Genomic DNA, 20,440 nt, shown 5'->3' with positions numbered 1-20,440 from the left:
AAATAACATATCCAGCTAAATAATTTGCTTCCATATGATCTTGTGATGTCCAGTATCTTAGAAAGCACTGCAGACCACTGAAGATATGTTTATCAGTGGCTACGAGGCTTAAATTGGTCTCATACTCAAGAGACCAATTTACTCCATTGAGGAAATAATATGATGGAGTGAATAGTCCTTTGACTTTATCCATTAAATATTTTGTACTACATTCTTATGACCAAAAGAACCATACAATTATCTCTGAAGTAGATAAGAATACAGTGGAACCTTGGGTTGTGACCATACTTCATTCCAGTACTACAGTCACAACCCAATTTGGTTGTGACCGGAAGCATGACCGTCTGTGCATGCACAGATAAAAAAATGACACCGAAAGGGAAATCATCACAGCAGGGAGAATTGCTGCAGCTGTGTCTAGTCTCCACGTGAAGGTGTGTTTGTGACTAGAAACAAAAATTTGCTGAAAATTCTGGTCGTCACCTGATTTCGTCATGAATAGAAATATTTCTGACGCAGGGTTTGACTTCAGATGGATGGGAGGGCAGACATGGGGTCCCCAGTTACAAATAGTTTCCCTTTTTAGGTATAAATAAATTAGCCATTATCACCTTCATACTTTTTTATGCCTCACTTTGTGAAGCATGTTGGCCAAGAAATCAGACCGGTTGAGATGGGTTAGCTTACTGTGGCTGCAAATAAAGGAGTTGACATTGAAAATTTTGAGCTCAGTGTTTTCAACCTCAGCAATTTTATGATGTGTGGCCTTCAATTCTCAGAATTCACCATCCTCTAGGCTCTAACCAGCCAAACATTTTTTTCTCACCTCCACAGACTCTGAGAAGGCATGTTCTTTGCCCATTGTACATTATATTTTCATCTATTATGGGTTTTATTTTTAACAATGGTTAGCAATCTGCCTTTCACTGTACTTGTCCTAGAGCAGTCATAATTGAAATATTTTAATGAGAGGATATGTAATATGAAATAAATATGAAATGGTGGATAAAAGTGAACCTAAATATACAGTTTATACAGTGAGATAAATATAGTATCTTGCCTTTGTTTAGCTGACAAGATGCATCACTTCAAGGGCTGAAAAAGAAATATTGTAATCAAATATGTTTACTTCCAAATAACACGTCAAAATTTTCAAGTAGGCCAGGCCACAAAACTGATGCTGCAGGGATTACAGGAATATTACTTTATTGTTATATGTTATATTTACAGACATTTGATAGCTATTCCAAAGGATCCCCTTTCTCCATTTTAAGGACAGTGAGATCAAGTTGGAGCTATATTCTTTTCCTACATTTTCTCTCTCCTCATAACTGAGCAACATTCTATCTTCCAAACTTTCTTCTTAAAGCCAATGCTAACTTCTTCAAATCAATGGATAGCAGTAATTGTTAATTTTTCATTTTTAGGTGCTCTTTTGTGTTGAGTTCTGGTCTCAGTATGATTATGTAGCATTTAGGGAAAAAGATAGATCCCAATATTCCTATACTGGAAGCCAAGATGGAGAAGATCTCCACAGCTACCATGTATTTTCCTTTCGTGCTCAGATAAGTTGGCACAAAAGTCACCCATACACTACAAAACACCAGCATGCTAAAAGCAATAAATTTGGCTTCATTAAAAGAGTCTGGAAGTTTTCGAGCAAAGAAAGCCACAATATAGCTGATGAGAGCAAGAAATCCCATATATCCTAAAATATAATAGAACATGTTGCCTGATCCTTCATTGCATTCAACTACAATCTCTTCTGGAAGAGAATGCATGTCCAAATTTGGGAACGGAGGGCCAGTGCACAGCCACAATATGCAAATACTTGCTTGAATAAAGGAACAACAGAGAATCAGAGAATTTGAAAATCTTTTCCCCACCCATTTTCTCATTTTTGATCCTGGCTTAGTAGCCATAAAAGCTAGAACCACTGTGAGGGTTTTGGCCAAAACTGAAGAGACAGCAACTGAGAAGATGATCCCAAAAGCAATTTGACGAAGAAGACAGGTCAGCAATTGGGGCTGACCAATGAATAGCAAGGAACAGAGGAAGCAGAGGAAGAGGGAGACAAGGAGAAGATAAGTGAGATTCCGGTTGTTAGCTTTGACAATGGGAGTGTTCCTATGTTTTATGAAAATTCCAAGTACCACTACTGTGGTCACAGAAAATGATAAAGCCAGAACAGCCAAAGTGATGCCCAAAGTTTCATTGTAAGATAAGAAATTTAGATCCTTTGGAATGCACAAGTTTTTTTCCTTGTTTGGATACTGTTCTTCTGGACAGTCTAAGCAGTCATCCATATCTGTGAATATATGTGTAGTATTTCAGAATTCATAGCAGTATTTCAAATTTTGCATACTTTTGCTTATTGAAAAATATTTACTAATTGAAAACCTCCTATGTCATTAAACTTCAGTGGACAACTATGGATTTTGAAACTGAACTGTGCAACAATTCTCATCATTCATTGCTTTCAATCCTCCAAGCCAGAAGTGCTGGCAGATGTAGTTCAGCAACATTAACAACTATTCACATCTCTGTTAAATAGATATTTCTTAAAACTTGCTATTGGAGAGCTCATCTAGAATGGGACTCTCACAAATAATGAGAGATGACCTCTAAGTGTGTGATATCTCTGTGTGAAATCTCTGTGGCTGTCTTTATGTATACATACTTCATTTATGCACACACATAAATATAACCATTCAATATTTCCTACCTCTTTCATTTGAAAATTTTCTTGATGGACAAATATTACAATCATAGCAACAAAAAGGCTCACTTTCCTTTATTTTCTTTCTGGAGCCTGGTGGGCAATGATCATTGCACAGAGCAAGAGGTATGGTCTATCATTAAAGAGAGTGAGAGAAAAAAACATATTTTATTCCCTTGAATCCAATCATATTCAGAAATCAGTACATGCATCATAAACTTCTGAGAAATATTCAGTAGTTTCGTGTGTTTGGGCAGATATTTACACATATAACAAATGGTTGAAAATAGCATGTATTGTTGATGAAACTTACCATCACTCTGAGTAGGCCCTTTTCATCACTAATATCTGAAAATAACCTATGTGATCAGTGTTTTGTGATACATTCTGCTTGTATTTGACTTCAGACCTGTTCAATGTTGGTGGTGGGATTCAAATAATTTAACAACTGATTCTCTGCCCAAATGACTGGCTGGGTCGGCATGGCTGAATGGGCATGGCCAACTCAATGTAACTCATGTCAAAGGGAACCTCATCTTGCCCATCCTCTCCTTGCCATGTCTGGCTCTGCCTTGCCCCCACCTCCCCAGCCACTCCTTGTCACATCCATCTGCTCACCTCTTGGAGCAAGTAGTTTTCAAATAAAAAGAATACTTGCCTTTTGCAAATAAATACAAACATCTTAACTGCAGGTTTGATGCATCTTGCAAAGTATTGATGCTCATTCTAGTCTCTTTTCCTACTAACAGGTCCAGCTCAGATTGCAATTTGCTATAACCTCTGTTGTCTTTTGCATCATTCTATGGGAGATTATTCTGAAATGTTATCTGTGGTGTTTGCAACTTTACAAGTTTGTTTCCTTCAACCCCTTTTTTGTATACAATTCTTGCAAGTTATTTTGACATTTCTTCCTCCTTCTTAAACAAAGTAGTAGTTCAGGTGCTGGCCTAGAAACCAAGAGACTCTGAGTTTTAGTCCCCTTTTCGGCTTGAAAAATGGCTGAGTGACCAAGACACTGTCTCCCAGCCCAAACCACTTCTTAGATTGTGGTTGTGGGGAAATCAAGAGGAGGAAGGAATATTAGATAAGTTCTCCATCTTGAATTCTCTATAAAGTAATAAAGACAGAATAAATGTCTAACAAAATAAATAAATCATTTGTGAGAAGGATGTCCTTCTAAAGGACAAGGGGTGCTGATTGCCTTGTCACATGCCTTACACTAGTACATTTATTTCATTGTTATCCACTTTATTTTTCTCTGCTTTTTGATTTATTCTTGTGATTGACATTAGAATGGCAAATTGAAACATTGAATAACTATCTTAATACAAACATGTGTATTAACACTAGGATTACTATACACTATCATATCTCAAGACCTAAAATTCACACAACATGAAAAACATCATCAAAAAGCACAACAAAGAATGTTCTTTCTGTGCCAACTCAGAAAGCTCAAACTGTCCAAGGAGCTGCTGATACAGTCCTAAAGAGGAATTATTGAGTCTGTCATCTGCATCTCTATAACTGTCTGGTTTGGTTCTGCAACCAAACAAGACAGACACAGACTTCAGAAAATAATTAGGACTGTAGAAAAAACAATTATTACCAACCTGCCTTCCATCGAGGACCTATGTACTGCACGAGTCAAAAAGAGGGCTGTGAAAATATTTACAGAACCCTCAGATCCTGGACATAAGCTGTTTCAACTCCTACCCTCAAAATGATGCTATAGAGCACTGCACATCAAAACAAATAGGACACAAGGACAGTTTATCCCAAACACCAACACTCTGCTAAAGAAATAATTTCCTCAACACTGTCAAACTATTCACTAAGTCTGTATTACTATTACGATTAATCTTCCCATCCCTACTTTCACCAATCTTCTCCCACTTATGACTGTATGACTGTAACTTTGTTGCTTATATCCTTATGATTTATACTGACTGTTTCCTAGTATGATTTGATTGCTTATTGTACCCTATTGACTATTATTGAGTGTCGTACCCTATGATTCTTGATGAATGTCATCTTTTCTTTTATGTGAGCATATGCACCAAGACAAATTTCTGGTGTGTCCAATCACACTTGGCCAATAAAGAATTCTATTCTATTCTATTCCCTTTGAAAATTAGCTTTGCTAAAATTTTACACACTGGATCAGAAATGTCAAGTTTGTCCTCTTCCAGACACTTATTATAACAATACTGGCAAATGTTAATTGCTGAAAAAGAGCTATTTATTTTGATTTTCAAACTGGAAACTTTATTTTGGTCCTACCTGGTTAAAATGGGCTGGCCATGTGATTTTTCTTTCATTTATGGAGAACCTTCTGTCTGATAGTGCTTCAGGATCCATTTGTCCCACTTTTACTTTCATGAAGGATTTGTTAGGGAAAGTTACCCAGTTGATAATGTCAAATCTAGCTAGCAATTCACCCTTCTTGTCAAAAGATACCAGGTCTCCGGCACAGTTGTTAAAGGAGACTTGACTTAGGAAATGGTAAAGCTGGAGGAAAAGAAGTTTTGGCAAGGATTATTACCAAAGTGGTCGAAACAGTGAAAATTGTTTGGCTGGGAATAGAGTTTTGCTATACTCAGAAGCTATTTAATTATTTTATCACTCCATTATTGGTCGTCCCATTATTTCCTTCCCCAATCAAATATTTCAGTCAGCTCAGTTTTAAAAGGAACTAAGAACTAGCAGATAATGTATTTCAAACAAACAGACTAAATTGTTCTTTGGCATAGAAATATTTTGGTATACCTATGTCACAGGAATTTCAAAGTTAAGGTTTACTACCTGCCAAAGGAGTACTACTACTACTACTACTACTACTGTTGCTGCTGCTGCTACTATACTGCTACCTCTACTACCACTACTATTACTGCTTCTACCAAATTAAATTTATGTATTGTCTACCTTCCAGTATCTCTGGGCAATTTCCAAGTGATTATTAAGCAGATATATTTTTTCTGCTATAACTTTGGAGTGGCTTACATTAAGTTTATATCTGTTGTGTGCTCTTGTTTTGTTGTGGTTAAAGCTGAAATATTAACTGGCAAGACATTGTAACATATGATTTTATGTACTATGCTTAAGTCCAATCTTAGCCAGTGTAGTTCAAGGTTGTCTAAGCCTAGAATCTGAAGTCTGGTTGATGTAGGGTATTCTATTGCGAACAGAGGAATGTAGTACTCTTCTGGTAAAATACGTCTTGCTCAATTGTATTTATATCTGATATACAGTGTGGATTCCAGGCAGCAGAGCTGAACTCAAGTATTGGTCTAGCAAAGGTTTTGAATGCCCTAGTTAGCAAAACAGTATTACCAGAGGAGAAGCTTCATAAAATTAAATTTACAACTCTTAAACCTTTTTGGCAGTACTGTTGTAGTGAGCTTTGGTGCTTAGGTCATTTGATGTGAGAACTCCAAGGTCCTTGACAGACTGAGGGTCATCAACAAGGTAATATCTGTCGAGCTTGTATTTGGTATATATATGTATATAAGTATATAAGAATATATATGTATATATTTATATATGTATATGGTCTTTGGTTATTCGGGTTTTCTTCTGCATAAAAGTGGAAGTGTCTAGGTGATGTTTCGATGAAGTCTTATTCATCATCTTCAGGCTTGTGTCTTTGGCTTTGTGCTTCTGGGAGTAATGTGAGCTTGCAGCTGCTTGTTCCTTTTAACTGCTAGTGGGGATTTGACTTGATTGGGTGGTGGCTTGGCTGTGTTCTGATTGGCTGGGGGTGTGTACTCATTGGTTGAGGGTTTCGCCAAGCCCCCACCCAATAAAAATCACACTCCCACTAGCAGTTAAAAGGAAGAAGCAGCTGTGAGTGCACATTACTCTGAGAAGTACAAAAGTCAAAGACACAAGACTGAAGATGATGAATGAGACTTCATGAAACGTCGCCTAGATACTTTCAATTTTACGTGGGAGAAAACCCTGAATAACCAAATATACATACAAATACCCACGAAAACCTCAGATGAAATATATATATATATATATATATATATATATATATATATATATATATATATGATCTTGGTTTATGTGATCTTTGGGTTTTCTCCCGCGTAAGATTCAAGTATCTAGGCAATGTTTCGATGAAGTCTCATTCATCATCTTCAGGCTTCTGTCTTCGGCTCTTGCTTCTCAGACTGATGTGAGATTGCAGCTGCTTCTTCCTTTTAACTGCTAGTGGGGTGGGACTTGATTGGGTGGGGGCTTGGCTGTGTTCTGATTGGGTGGGGGTGTGTTCTCATTGGTAGGGGTTTGGCTGTGTTCTGATTGGTTGGGGGTTAGCCATGTTCTCATTGGTTGGAGGCGTGTTCTGTTCAGGTGGGGGCTTGGTTGTGCTCAGGTTAGTCTTAGTTGCTGGGGATTTGAGTTGGTGAGCTGTGATCTTGCTGTTTGGCTTCGAGTTCGTGGTCGTGCTGCATCTTCATAGTGAGTGTCGGTTTGCTTCATGTATGGCTCGGAGGGGTTTGAAGTGGGTAGTGATGCAGCTGCAGTGCAGCTTCTGGTCCATGGTCATGTCTCATCTTCTGAGTGGGTGTGAGTCTGTTTTCTACATGGAAGTGTGGTGGTTGCATCTTGTGTGGCTCTCATGGGTGTGGGTCTGGTGTCATTCTTCATGTTGGGTACTCGTCTGTTCATGAGGGTGGGTTTCCAAATGGCTGGAAGGCGGGAGGTGTCATCTCGTTTATTCATGCTGTGTGGGCGTTTTTCTATCTCTATGGCTTCTCTGATTATTCTGCTGTTGAAGTGTTCGGTTTTGGCGATAGTTCTGGTATTTTTAAAATCAATTTCATGTCCTGTGGCTTTGAGGTGTTGGACCAGGGAAGAGGTCGTTTCTTCTTTTTGATTGAGTTCTTATGTTCTTCAATGCGTGCACTTATTCTTCTGTTAGTTTGTCCAATGTATGTGGTAGGGCAGGCAGTGCAGGGGATTTCGTATACTCCTTGGTTTTCTAATTCGATTTTGTCTTTGGGGTTTCTTAGGATGGTGGATATTTTTCTGTTTGTGCAGAATGCTGTTTTGATGTTGTGTTTTGGAGGATCTTGCTGATTTTGTCTGTAGTGCCTTTTATATATGGGAGGAGGGCTTTGCCATTTTCTTGTTCTCTGTCTTGGATTTTGCTTGGGGTTTCTTTTTGGATTAGGTGGGTAATCTTCTTTCTTTGGAATCCATTGGCTGTAAGTACGTTGGTGAGAGTGTGTAGTTCGGTTTTTTGGTGTTGTTCATCGGCTAAACATTTTGTTCTGGAGATGAGTGTCTTGGCTATGGAATTGATCTGTGCTGGGTGGTGGTGTGAGAGTGCATGTAGATAGCGGTTTGTATGTGTTTTCTTCTGGTAGATGGTGTGTCCTAGGGAGCCATTGGATCTTTTGTATACCAAGACATCTAGGAAGGGAAGTTGATTGTTGGCTTCTGTTTCCAGGGTGAATTGTATTTTGGGGTGTAGGCTGTTGAGGTGTGGTATTTATTTTTGATGATTTCTAGGGTTTCTTTTATCAGGATTTGAGTGAATAGTGAAACCACGTCAGAACTTACAAGCAGATCTGCTTGTTCCAAGTGTAGATCTTTAATCATTTCCAAAAGGTAGAATGGGTTTTGTACATGTGAAGGTGCTTCTTCAGCATGGGGCTGTAGCTGCTTTGCTAGGTATTTGGCTAGGTTTTGTAGTGGTGCTCCTCTGGAGCTGACTATTGATCTGAGAGGTATGCCTTCATTGTGTATTTAAAACAGAAATGTCTGTGAAAGTCTGACTCACAGATGAACACTTTACAGAAGCCTGATGATGGCCGATGAAATTCTGCTGAAACTTTGCTACAACTTTAAAAGCAGAACTAATAATGATGTGGGAAAATACCCGAACAAAGCTGAATACCATACATATATATATTTATATTGCCAATGTGTAGGACAGAGCATTTGTTGGTCAAGATTTGGAGTTGTCAACTGTTAGACCATTCAGACACATAATCAAGGTCTTTGTGAAGGATGGTGGCATTGATTGTGGTGTTGAATAGTTTGACATCTTCAGCAAAGAGGACGCAGTTGCTAATAAGGTGATCACAAAGGTCAATTCCTTCCTAGCCTTGCCAGGCCACTTCTTCTGCACCTGGCAAGGCCAGCAAGATTTTGCTGAAGGCCTCTGCAGTTGATTACAGAGCTTTGGAACTCTGTTATCAGCTACAGAGGCCTTCAGGAAACCCTTGCTGGCCCCAAAAGAAGTTCCTGAAGGCCTCTGATAGTGAAAATGTGAGTCAATGGAAGATCTGGTGATTTTTGTGGGGCAATACATATATGAATAAATTTCGATGTGGTTTCACTATTCACCCAAGTCCCAGTGAAAGAAACCCTACAAATCATCAAAAACAAATACAAACCACCCAAGCACCACATGGAACTAACAGAACATTGCTTAACCAACACATATTTCATATACAAAGGACAAAGATACAAGCAGATCGAAGGAGCCCCCATGAGATCACCAGGCTCACCTGTTATTACAAATCTGTTCATGGAAAAATTTGAATCCAGAGCCCTGGCAAATGTCACCCACAAACTCAAACTATGGCTAAGATACATTGATGATACATTTGTTATTTGGCCCTATGGAGAAGAAAACCTAAACAATTTCCTAACACAACTAAGCAATACACACCCCAAAATCAAATTCACCATGGAAACGGAAACAAACAACTACCATTCCTAGATGTACTAATCTACAAAAAACAGATGGCACACTAGGACACACCATATACCAGAAGAAAACACACACCAACCGCTACCTAAATGCTCAATCCCACCGCCACCCAGCATAAATAAAATCCATAGCCAAAACACTAATTACCAGAACCAAACACCTGCCCCACATAAGAGGAACAAAAGACAAAATCAGCAAGATACTACGCAGGCGTCACATCAAGACTGCCTTCAAAATGGACAAAGACTGCCAAAACATCGCTATAACAAAAGCACAAATATTAAGACGTGGGAAAATACCTGAAGAAACCTAAATACTACACACACACACACACACACACACACACACACACACACACGACCGGGTCTTATTTCCAGGGAAATATGGCACTTCTACTAAATTAAATTGATATGTTGTCTACCTTCTGGGCAGTTTTCAAGTCTTTATTTAGCAGTTATGTATTTTTTTCTGCTACAACTTATTCTGCATTTTTTATTATTTACTTAAATTAGAATATTTTGCAAAAGGATGGATAAAATCCTAAATTCTGGATTTGGTAGGTTCCTGCATCTGCAAGAATACATCTCTCATTTCTTTCAAAATATACAAAAATTATAGTCTCAGAAAAACGTTCGTCCTTTTATTGCCATTATGGAGTCTATTTGCCATGGTGGTGCAGTAGTTAGAGTGCAGTACTGCAGGCTACTTCTGCTGACTGCTGGCTGCCTGCAATTTGGCAGTTCAAATCTCACCAGGCTCAAGGTTGACTCAGCCTTCCATCCTTCCAAGGTCAGCAAAATGAGGACCAAGATTGTTGGGGGTAATAGGCTGACTCTGTAAACCACTTAGACATGGCTGTAAAGCACTGTGAAGTGATGTATAAGTCTAAATGCTATTGTTATTTACATGTATTTATCTCCATTGTTTGCAGGTCATCCTAGACTTACAACCATTCATTTAGTGATCATTAAAAGTTACAATGGCCCTGAAAGAATCACTTACAACTACACCTTGCACTTATAACTACTGCTGCATCCTTACAGTCATGTGATCAAATCTGAGCAGTTGGCAACTGGTATGTAGTTAAAATAGTTGCAGTGTCCTGGAGTCTTTTGTTCACCATTTGTAATCTTCCCATCCAGTTTTTCACAGCAAAGGCAATGGGAGAAGCTGGATTCACTTAATGATCATATAATTCACTCGACAACTATAACAACTTACTTACCAATCATGACAAAAAAGTGGACAGGTTTGACTTAACAACTGACTTGCATAGAAATGGAAATGTTGGTCCCGCTTGTGGTCATAAAGTCACTGTCTTTCCTTCTTTGTATCTCCTCTGGGAATGCTCAGTAATGCATTATATTCAGAATGAGAATCCTTATATAAATGAAGATACTAATGTTATCAACATCATTGATGCATCAAAAATAATCTGCCTCCTAGGTGAGATATTACCTGAAAATACTGTAATTTTGAAGTTCTTGGGTGATCTCTAATCAGCTCTGCTCTGTATTTCCTTCTGCATGAATAAAAGGCATGCAAAGCATGCACCACAGCATAGACAGCATTGTAAACACTGTAGCTTTGACTGGTCATTCTCATTTCAAAAAAAGGCTGCGGAAGGCTTTCTAGTCTCTCATTGCCAGTACAGCTTCCAAGGTTCTCTTTGTCTGTTGCAGAAGCTGGAAATGAACATTTAAATGCTTGTTCCCAGAAGACTCTGATAAAATGATTGGTAAGAGAATGGGGATCCTGGAAGAGAAGGAAATTCTGAAATGTTGATATCTCTGAGGTGTGACTTGCAAAGGACAGGGCACCGTGGAAGTTCTGCATATTTAAACTATTTAAAAAGGGCTCCAGTGAAAAATCCCAATGGGCTGTCATCACCCATACCTTCTGCACAGGCAGCATCATAATTGATTCAGCAAAACTGAGCACATTCTGCAAATCTAACATCATGTGAGCATCAGCACTGATAACACAGACATTGACATTTGCTTTACTCAGCAACAGAGCCGTTTCCCTAAACATAACACTGAAATTAACAACCATGTCTAAAATATTGCTTTGGAGGGGCATTCGTTTAGAGAAGGCAGTGCATATTCCATTATCAGAAAAGGTTTTCTCCAAGGTCTGCACAAATATTTCTCCTTTATCATCATCCATAGCCATGATCCCAATCCACTTCCATTGAAAATGCAGTAATAGGTTGACTATTCCTGTGTACTGATGAGCTTCATTAGGTACCATACGGTATAAGAAAGATGGATGGCTTATATCATTCACTGGTGGAGAATATACACAATAGGAGACCTAAAGGCGAACGTAATTACATTATATAATAGGGAAATATAAAAAGGGTCAAGCACAAAAACACAGTAGTTTTCACTTTCTTTTTTAAAACAACATTTAATTAGTGTACAGCATACCCAAAAGCTGCTCCAATCACAAACTGACTCTATGTAACATTTAGTTTTCTCCATCCTTAACATGAGCTAAACCAAACCAAAATAAATAAATAATAAAACACACTATTTGTTCTGCATAACAAATTCCATATCATCATGACTTCTTTTATGTGCATTTAGACATGTTATTTCTTTTGTCATCCATTTCCCATCTCTAGTTAATAATTCATGAAGTATGAATAATGCATGAAATGTTCCTCTATGTGTCCTAATTTTTCATTATTTGTTTTTGATTCATTATTATTCCTTTTATTTCCCTGTTCACAATCTAAGAGAAGTCAGTGCCAACTAAATGCTACCACCTAACCAGAGGTGGGATTCAGCTGGTTCACACCAGTTCAGTTCAACCAGCAGCTATCTTTTTTGCAGTTCAGTGAACTGCTGAATCTCACTACTGATCGCCATGCCCAGCCACTCAACCATCCCCTCCCAGCTACTCCTTGCCTGGTCTCCTGGCTGCCTGGGTGAGAGCGTGAGGCCAATGGCAGAGGAAGGAGACTAAATCTAGGTCTGTTGGTGCTTGGCTGAAGGGGTCCCTGGGGGGAACACGATGAAGCTCGTCCATCTTTTGGGCCAGGCTCTCAGCTTCTGCAGTGCCTTCAGATGAAAGGCTTAAGAGAAAGCACCTGGTCCCGGAACCCAGCCCTCTATGACAAAGCCCTTTCCAGTAAGTCTTGGATGACCTGATCCATCCCATAGGCCTTAAGGGGCTCCAGAGTTTTCACACACCTCTGCCAGCCTGAGTGTCCTGTCCTTCAGATCCCAATGGGGCCAATGCCTGGCAGTGGCACTCCTGGTAGGCAGGTAGATGACCTGGTCCCAGCATGGCATTCTCCCACGAGGGCTGCTTTTCTCCCCACTTGCCTACCCCCAGTAGCAGTGTACCCCCTTTTGCAGGACTGGATGCAGGGCTGGTGGCAGAAGGGAGGGTTAGTGGGCTGCAGACCCATGGAAGCCCTGCCGAAGCTGAGAACTGTGCCTGAAAGGCAGACAAGCCTTGACATGTCATCCTGTTCATCTAAACATCGCAGGTTTAGAAAGATCTCTCTTTCACACCATCAGCCTTTGCACACACATACAGAGGCTTTCGTACTCACTTCCTGCAATTTTGCACTCTCCCTGTGGCTTGAGCTGCTGACATGCAGCATTCTGCTATGCTGCGCAAAGCAGCTGCACTTCAAAAGCAGGGAAAAAAGATCCTTTTTCTTTTTAATCTTCTTTTTCTCCTTCTCTTTTTAATCCTGGACTCTTTATTTTTTACTGTTTTTTTTAATGTTTTTCTTCTTCCCAACTGGATTATAATTGGCTACCCTATTAATTGGATTAAAGGAGCTTAAAGATCCTGAGTTATTCAAATGAGTAGGAAAACTTTACCTTCTGGCAGTTCAACTTCTGCTCCTGCTTCTCCATCAACTGGAGGACGACTATCAATAATGGCTAAGCAAGATAAAGTACAAATGGATCTAGCGACGATTATACAAGGAATACAAGAACTCAAAACGAGTATTGACCAAAGAACAGAGAGTATTGAACAAAGAATTGCAAAGACTGATGAAAAAATTGAAAATTTTCAACAAATGATGGCAAAACAGGAGGAGAGACTCCAAAAAATTGAGGAGAAAGACAAACAAAGAGATGAGACAATTGGAAATATTGTTAGCAAATTAACAACGGTGCAACAAGATATAACCGGGATGTTGAAGTGGGAGATGGATAGGTCAGAATTCTATCTCAGATTTCAAAATATAGAGGAAGAAAAAGGACAAGATTTGGCGGCTGTAATGATAGAAATTCTGGCTGGAGCTTTGGAGATAACAGAGGAAAAGATGATGGACGGAGTAGATGAGATATATCGTGTTTTCACAAGATATGCGATGAGGAATAAGCTACCAAGGGAGATCCATGTCAGATTTACTACAAAGACTATTAAAACACAAATATTACAAGTCGCAAGAGATAAGGGGTTGAAATATAAAGGTAAAGAGATTATGGTTTTAAAACAAGTGCCCAGAAGAGTGAGAGAGATGAGAAGAGAATATCGATTTTTGACCAAAAAATTATTGGAAAAAGACGTGAATTATAGATGGTTGATCCCAGAAGGATTAATGTTTATATGGCAAGAACAGAGACACAGAATCGACTCAATTGAGAAAGCAGAAATATTCTACAATGAATTTTTTGGAAGAAGAGAAATAGAGACAGAAAAAGAGACCATTTCAACTGAGCCTCAAGAAGACCAGATGAGAACGGGGAAAGAAGAAGGCGCGGTAGGTGGACAAATGGAGACCAAAGAACAACGTGAAGTAAGATCCACAAGAACTGTTAGACCTAAATATAAAACATAACCATGGAGGAAAAAAAATTGATTTCTATGAATATAAATGGATTGAACTCAGCTATTAAAAGAAGAAAAATCTTTCATAAATTAGAGAAGTTAAAATTTGATATAATTTGCCTACAAGAAGTACATATTAAAAAACAACATCAACGATTATTGGTAAGACCAAAACTGGGGAAAATTTTTACTTCCTTGACTAACTGTAAGAAAAGAGGAGTGGTCTTGTACATTAAAGAAACTATTGCAGCAAAATTGGTTTATACTGATGAAGATGGAAGAGTATTAATGGTTGAAATAGTGGATAACAATATAAAAACACTACTTGTTGCAATTTATGCTCCAAACGATAAACAAGAAGAATTTTATAAAAAGTTACATATGAAATCAATTGGACTAGACCATGTCAATATAATTATGATGGGAGATTTTAATGGAATTGTAGATAATAAATTGGACTATACAGCGACAGCATTAAAACAAAATAGAAAGACTCTCCCTAAATCCTTTTTTAAAATGGTAGATGAATTAAATTTAAAAGATATATGGAGAGAAAGAAATGGTCAAACCCAGCAATATACTTTTTATTCAAATAGACATTTATCATGGTCCAGAATAGATATGATTTGGACTTCATCAGAACTAATATCTAACATTCAAGAAATAAATATAGAAATGGGTATATGGGCAGACCATAATCCTATGACAATTAAATGGAAAGGACAAAGAAGAAGATCTAGATGGACATTAAACAACGCTATCTTAAAGGAAAAAGACTTTACACAATGGATGGGCAAAGAATTGGCTTTCTTTTTCAGTGAAAATAAAAAAGAAGATACTTCAATGCAGAATGTTTGGGATACAATGAAGGCATATGCGAGAGGATTAATAATGGATTATACAAAGAAAAAGAATATTAGGAAGAGGCAAACTATTAAAGCTTTAGAAGATGATTATAAAAAACTGGAAAAAGAATTGCAGAATATGCCACAGAAAAAAGATATTAAATTCAAAATGGATATAATTAAACATAAGATGGGTCAGGCGGAGAAAGAAGAATTGGCACAAAAAATTAGAAGTGCTAAACAGAACTATTTTGAAGATGCAAATAAACCAGGTAGATGGCTAGCATACAAATTGAGAAAGGAGAAAGAATCTAGGAAAATAGTACAGTTAATAGATGATCAAGGTCAAATGTGTTATGGTAATAAGGAGAAAAAGATAATTATCCAAGACTTTTATGGACAATTATATAAGCAGGAGGATTTTGATGAGGAAAGAATTAAGTTTTATCTACAAAATGCTAACCTACCTAAGATATCTGAAGAGACTGAAAAAATGTTAGAAAGTACCTTAACAATGATGGAACTAACGGAAGCATTTAATAGGCAGAATAATGGAAAAGCACCAGGCCCAGACGGGCTCCCGGCAGAATTTTATAAAACATTACAAGAATCGTTGAGCACTACACTGTTAGAAGTTATGAATGAAGCCATGTTAAATAAGAAAATACCCAAAACATGGTCAGAAGCTTATATCACACTTATTCTAAAAGAAGGGACCGATCCATCACAAATTAAGAACTATAGACCTATTTCTTTACTGAATGCAGATTACAAAATCTTTGCTTCCATCCTGGCAGAAAGGCTCAAAAGATACCTAAATAACTTTATTCATCCTGACCAGAATGGATTCCTGCCAAGGAGACAAATTAGGGATAATATGAGGGTAATTCTGGACATTTTGGAATATTACGAGGCGCACCCTGAAAAACAAATGGCTTTGATATTTTTAGATGCCCAAAAAGCATTTGATAATGTGAATTGGAGATTCATGTTTTTGTTATTGGAACAGATGGGCTTTGCTAGAAAATTTATTCAAGCAATAGAAGCCATATATGACAAACAATCGGCAAGAGTGATGATAGAGGGAGATTTTACAGATTCTATTAATATAAGAAAAGGCACAAGACAAGGTTGCCCATTATCACCTTTGTTATTTGTATTGACTTTGGAAGTGTTGAATAGAAACATTAGAGAGGATCCAAATATAAAAGGAATGAAAATTAAGAAGGAGGAATTTAAATTGCAAGCCTTTGCGGATGATTTGGTTTTTATTTTGGAAGATCCTCTAGGAACAGCTTTAAAGCTACTGGAAAAGATAGAGATTTATGGTGAGATGGCCGGCTTGAAAATAAACAAAGATAAAACAAAGATCTTGACAAAGAATATGTTATTAAAACAAAGAGATGAACTGGCAGATTTATTGAAAATTCAAGTTACGAATAAGGTTAAATATATGGGGATATATTTGACGTCAAGATGTACTACATTGAAAGAGAATAACTATATTAAACATAAACAACAGATAGCATCTGATTTGAAGAAATGGGAAAATCTACAATTGTCATTGATAGGTAGAATTTCAACAATCAAGATGAATATTTTACCCAGAATTTTATATTTGTTCCAAACCATACCAATCAGGCTTGGTAAAGATTACTTTGAAGAATTAAATAAAATTGTGTTGAAGTTTATATGGCAAGGTAAGAAAGCCAGAATAAAATTAAAACTTCTGCAAGATGCTAGAATTAGAGGAGGTTTTGGCCTTCCGAATTGGGAGTTGTACTACCAAGCTGCAAATTTAATGTGGGTTAAAGATTGGATAACATTAAGAAAGACTAGATTGTTGACACTAGAAGGACATGATTTATTACTGGGATGCTTTTCTGTGGTATAAGGGAACTAAATCGCAGGGCTATTTTAGAAGGCATTATATAAGGGAGTCTTTATGGTTGAATTGGGAGAAAATTAAGAGAAAATGTTATTTGAAAATCCCAGTCTGGTTATCAACTATTGAAGCTTTTTCTTATTCTATAATATATGAGAAGGAACAAACAGTTAGATATGGGGAAATATTGGATGAAAAGAGTGAACTTAAAACAATGCAAAAACTAGAAGAACAAGGCATAAAGATGAATTGGTTTTCATATGCGCAAATACATTCAAGGTATCTTATACATTCTAAAACGGAGGGATTTTATGATAAATTGACTGATTTAGACAGGATCTTGACAGGTACTGATGAAAAAGTGATTAAAAAATGATACAGTTATTTGTTGGAAATTTTATTAGAGGAGGAACAAGTTAAAGAAACGATGATTGTTTGGGGGAAGAATTTTGGATATGGGATTGATTTGGAGAAATGGGAAAAATTGTGGTCTCAAAATTATAAAATGACAGTGTCAACAGCTTATAAAGAAAACTTGTATAAGATGTTTTACAGGTGGCATTTTCCCCCGACAAGAATTGCAAGAATGTTTAAGAACAAATCTGAAAAGTGCTGGAAATGTCATCAGATACCTGGCTCATACTACCATATGTGGTGGACTTGTGAGGACGCTAGAAAATATTGGACTAAAATTCGCATATGGTTGGAAAAAATGACAACGACACATATAGACTTGAAACCAGAGATTTTTTTATTGGGAATCTTACCGGATATATATAATAAAAATTTGAAGTATTTGATTGTAAATATATTAACAGCGGCTAGGATTGTATTTGCTAAAAACTGGAAGAGTGAGAAAACTCCATCAGAGGAAGAAATTATTAAGGAAATATTGGATTGTGCTGAAATGAGTAAATTGACATTTGAAATCAGAGAACAAGAAGATAAACAATTTTATGAAGTTTGGGATCTTTTTTATCAATGGTTAGATAATAAAACATAATAATAGAATATTCAGACTTAGCATAAAAAAATTTTTTTTCTTGATATTATCTTTATAAAACATTATCAAGATAGATTTGGTATGATCTTATGATTTATTGCAAAATAAACTAAGTAAACTATAGTTATCTCGTTAAAATATGAATTAACAAAATTATAGATAAATGACTTTTTTTAGTGATGATATTAGGTTATACAATTATTGATTGATAATATGAGCTATTATGTAATATAATTATATTAGTGACTAGGAAATGGATGCACAAAAAAAAGTGGTAAACCAATCGATGCACTGTATGTAAATTCATGAAGAAGGAGGATATTTTTATGTTTTTTCTGGTATGTTTATGTTGTCTTGTTGTTAAAATTTAAAAAATTTTTATAAAAAAAAAAAGATCAGTATGGGAGCCTGGTTGGGTGGATGGGCCCAATAGTACCTTGTCACAGGGAGTAGTTTGGTCTCTGCTGATCTTCAGCACTACCATTATGCTAGAACTGGGCTCAATCAGTAGAATAGCACCACTGGTATTAAATTATATTAATCCCACCACTGCACCTAAATTAACAATTAATATGAAACGTTCTTTTTATCATGTTTATCTTTTATATAAGTTTAAAAGAGTTTTTAAAATGTCAGTGGTTATTCATGTATCAGATTACTTTTGATCTCCTTCTCTAATGCAATTATAAGGAATAAAGAGTGCAAAAGGAACTAAGAGAAAGAAAAATAGAGGGAATAGTTAAGACCAGGGTAAAGAATGAAAACAGAAAGAAGATCATCACATATTAAAGATAAACACCAGTGAGCATTGTGAGAATTTCCTTCCAATAAGGAAGCCCTTTTATGCATATTATCCATTCATAACTTGTATAATTAAATCAAGTTTTAAATTTCACTAACACTTTTATAAACAAATTTACCATAGAGCAAATGAGAGGAAAAAAAAATGCAACATCTCTCCCTTCCAGAAATATCACATTACCAGCAAAGAAGAAGGAAATTGCAGCACATTAGGGAGGAAAATGATTTTGTGGTGCTGGCAATGAGATCTTAAAAGTCTTTGTATTCTCACACTAAACTTAGAAGAAGCTTATTTCTGCTCAAATCAACCTGCTTTTGATACATCACTATAGAGAAAATCTAAACAATATTCTGTACATAATAAGTTTCTTAACAAATGCAAATACTTTCTTAATAAGTGTGGATAATAAATTTCTTAATAACCTTTTATTATTGGGACTCCATCATTGGGAGTTGAAGTCCACCAATCTTAATATTGTCAAAATTGAGAAATACTGTAATAGATAATAAATTGCTAAACAATACATGTGTAATCCACCTTACCTGAGGAATCTTGTAAATCCCTAAGATAGTAGCTATGTGAACAGAGGTTTCTGAGTCAGTACCCCCAATGACAGCTGCTGGTATCTTCTTGCTGCACTTGTAGTTCAGAATAGTTGGCTTCTGATTAAAAAGTAGGTTCAGCGTGTTCTGGTAAGTTAGCTGGGCATCAAAGTGGCTATCATAGATATGAAATCCCAGCGTCCTATTGGGTAAGATCATGCTGTTTCCATTGATTTCATTCACTGCAAACACCAAGGCTAGGGTGTGCTGATATTTTTTCAGCATCATACTAAAGTAAAAGACACAACTTGGGTAAGCCCTGATGTTCAGTGTTGTCATTTTCAATGCTACTCCTGCAATAGGTACCCTATATTTATTATTGGAGAACATTGGAAAATGAGAAACCTGACACTTGGAATGAAATTACCTTTAACTAGAAGACTAGTTTGTTTGCTTGTAATGGAGCTGCTTTTCTCCAATATTTCAACGATCCTAATGTGTGCTTAGAAACAAATGTTGCTTCATTAACTTATGCAGTGAAACTATTCAATGATGGATAGTTTTTCTTCTAGACCAGACCAAATTACATGTAACCCAACATGCTAAACCATCACTTGCTTCTCACCTCTCATAAGCTCAGAGAAATATGAAGATATTTCTCTCCAATGATTTTTGAATAGAACATTTCTGGATACAATTAGTGCTATGTATATAATACCAAGGATTTAAGCAAAAAATGATTGATCCAAAACTAAGGCAGGTTTTCCCACTTCACACAATCAAATCTAACATGTCTTACTGACTGATTTGATCCTATCAAATGTTAAAGAATGAACTCAGAGTATACCAGGAGATGTGGTAAATATCATAGAATCACAGAGCTAGAAGAGAAGTTTAGATCATAATATCCAACTATTTGCTGAGTGCTGGAGCTTTAAGTTTAAGCCAAATAGTTGGGTTAAAACCAAGAGCAATAAGATAACAGTTTCTGGGATGAAAACTAACATGGCTGCCACATGAGTGTATTGGGTCTGACCACCATTTCAAAATCTCCTATTTTCTATTACTAGAAGGTCAAAATAAATGGATGAAGGAATAAAAATTA

At 36.9% G+C, this 20,440-nt stretch overlaps 1 protein-coding gene across 1 annotated transcript; it reads right to left on the bottom strand.

Annotated features, from left to right (window-relative positions):
• Nucleotides 1–1,330: 1,330 nt before the first annotated feature.
• On the bottom strand, nucleotides 1,331–19,620 carry LOC113453363 (vomeronasal type-2 receptor 26-like). The gene is made up of 5 exons (XM_087919203.1): nucleotides 19,336–19,620; nucleotides 10,911–11,768; nucleotides 5,003–5,230; nucleotides 2,726–2,852; nucleotides 1,331–2,308 (listed from the first exon to the last, which is right to left on the bottom strand). Exons 1-5 carry the CDS (start codon nucleotides 19,618–19,620, stop codon nucleotides 1,410–1,412), a joined length of 2,397 nt encoding a protein of 798 aa, XP_087775329.1. The 3' UTR covers nucleotides 1,331–1,409.
• Nucleotides 19,621–20,440: the final 820 nt, after the last annotated feature.

The sequence above is a fragment of the Pseudonaja textilis genome, unplaced genomic scaffold (genome assembly GCF_049901715.1).
Source record: "Pseudonaja textilis isolate UNSWEBS1 unplaced genomic scaffold, rPseTex1.2 PTEXSCF51, whole genome shotgun sequence".
In the NCBI taxonomy this organism is placed as follows: domain Eukaryota; kingdom Metazoa; phylum Chordata; class Lepidosauria; order Squamata; family Elapidae; genus Pseudonaja; species Pseudonaja textilis.
The sequence above is the reverse complement of the archived record's forward strand: the minus strand, read 5'-3'. Positions and strand labels throughout refer to the sequence as shown.

Bases quoted from the DNA above. Each gene is read 5' to 3' on its own strand.
- LOC113453363 (XM_087919203.1), bottom strand. From the start codon at position 19,620: ATGCTGAAAAAATATCAGCACACCCTAGCCTTGGTGTTTGCAGTGAAT. The intron at 2,853-5,002 runs GTAGGACCAAAA...CTTTAATGATAG, and splicing joins GGCCAGCCCATTTTAACCAG to ACCATACCTCTTGCTCTGTG. The intron at 2,309-2,725 runs GTAGGAAATATT...ATATATTCACAG, and splicing joins AAAATTTTCAAATGAAAGAG to ATATGGATGACTGCTTAGAC.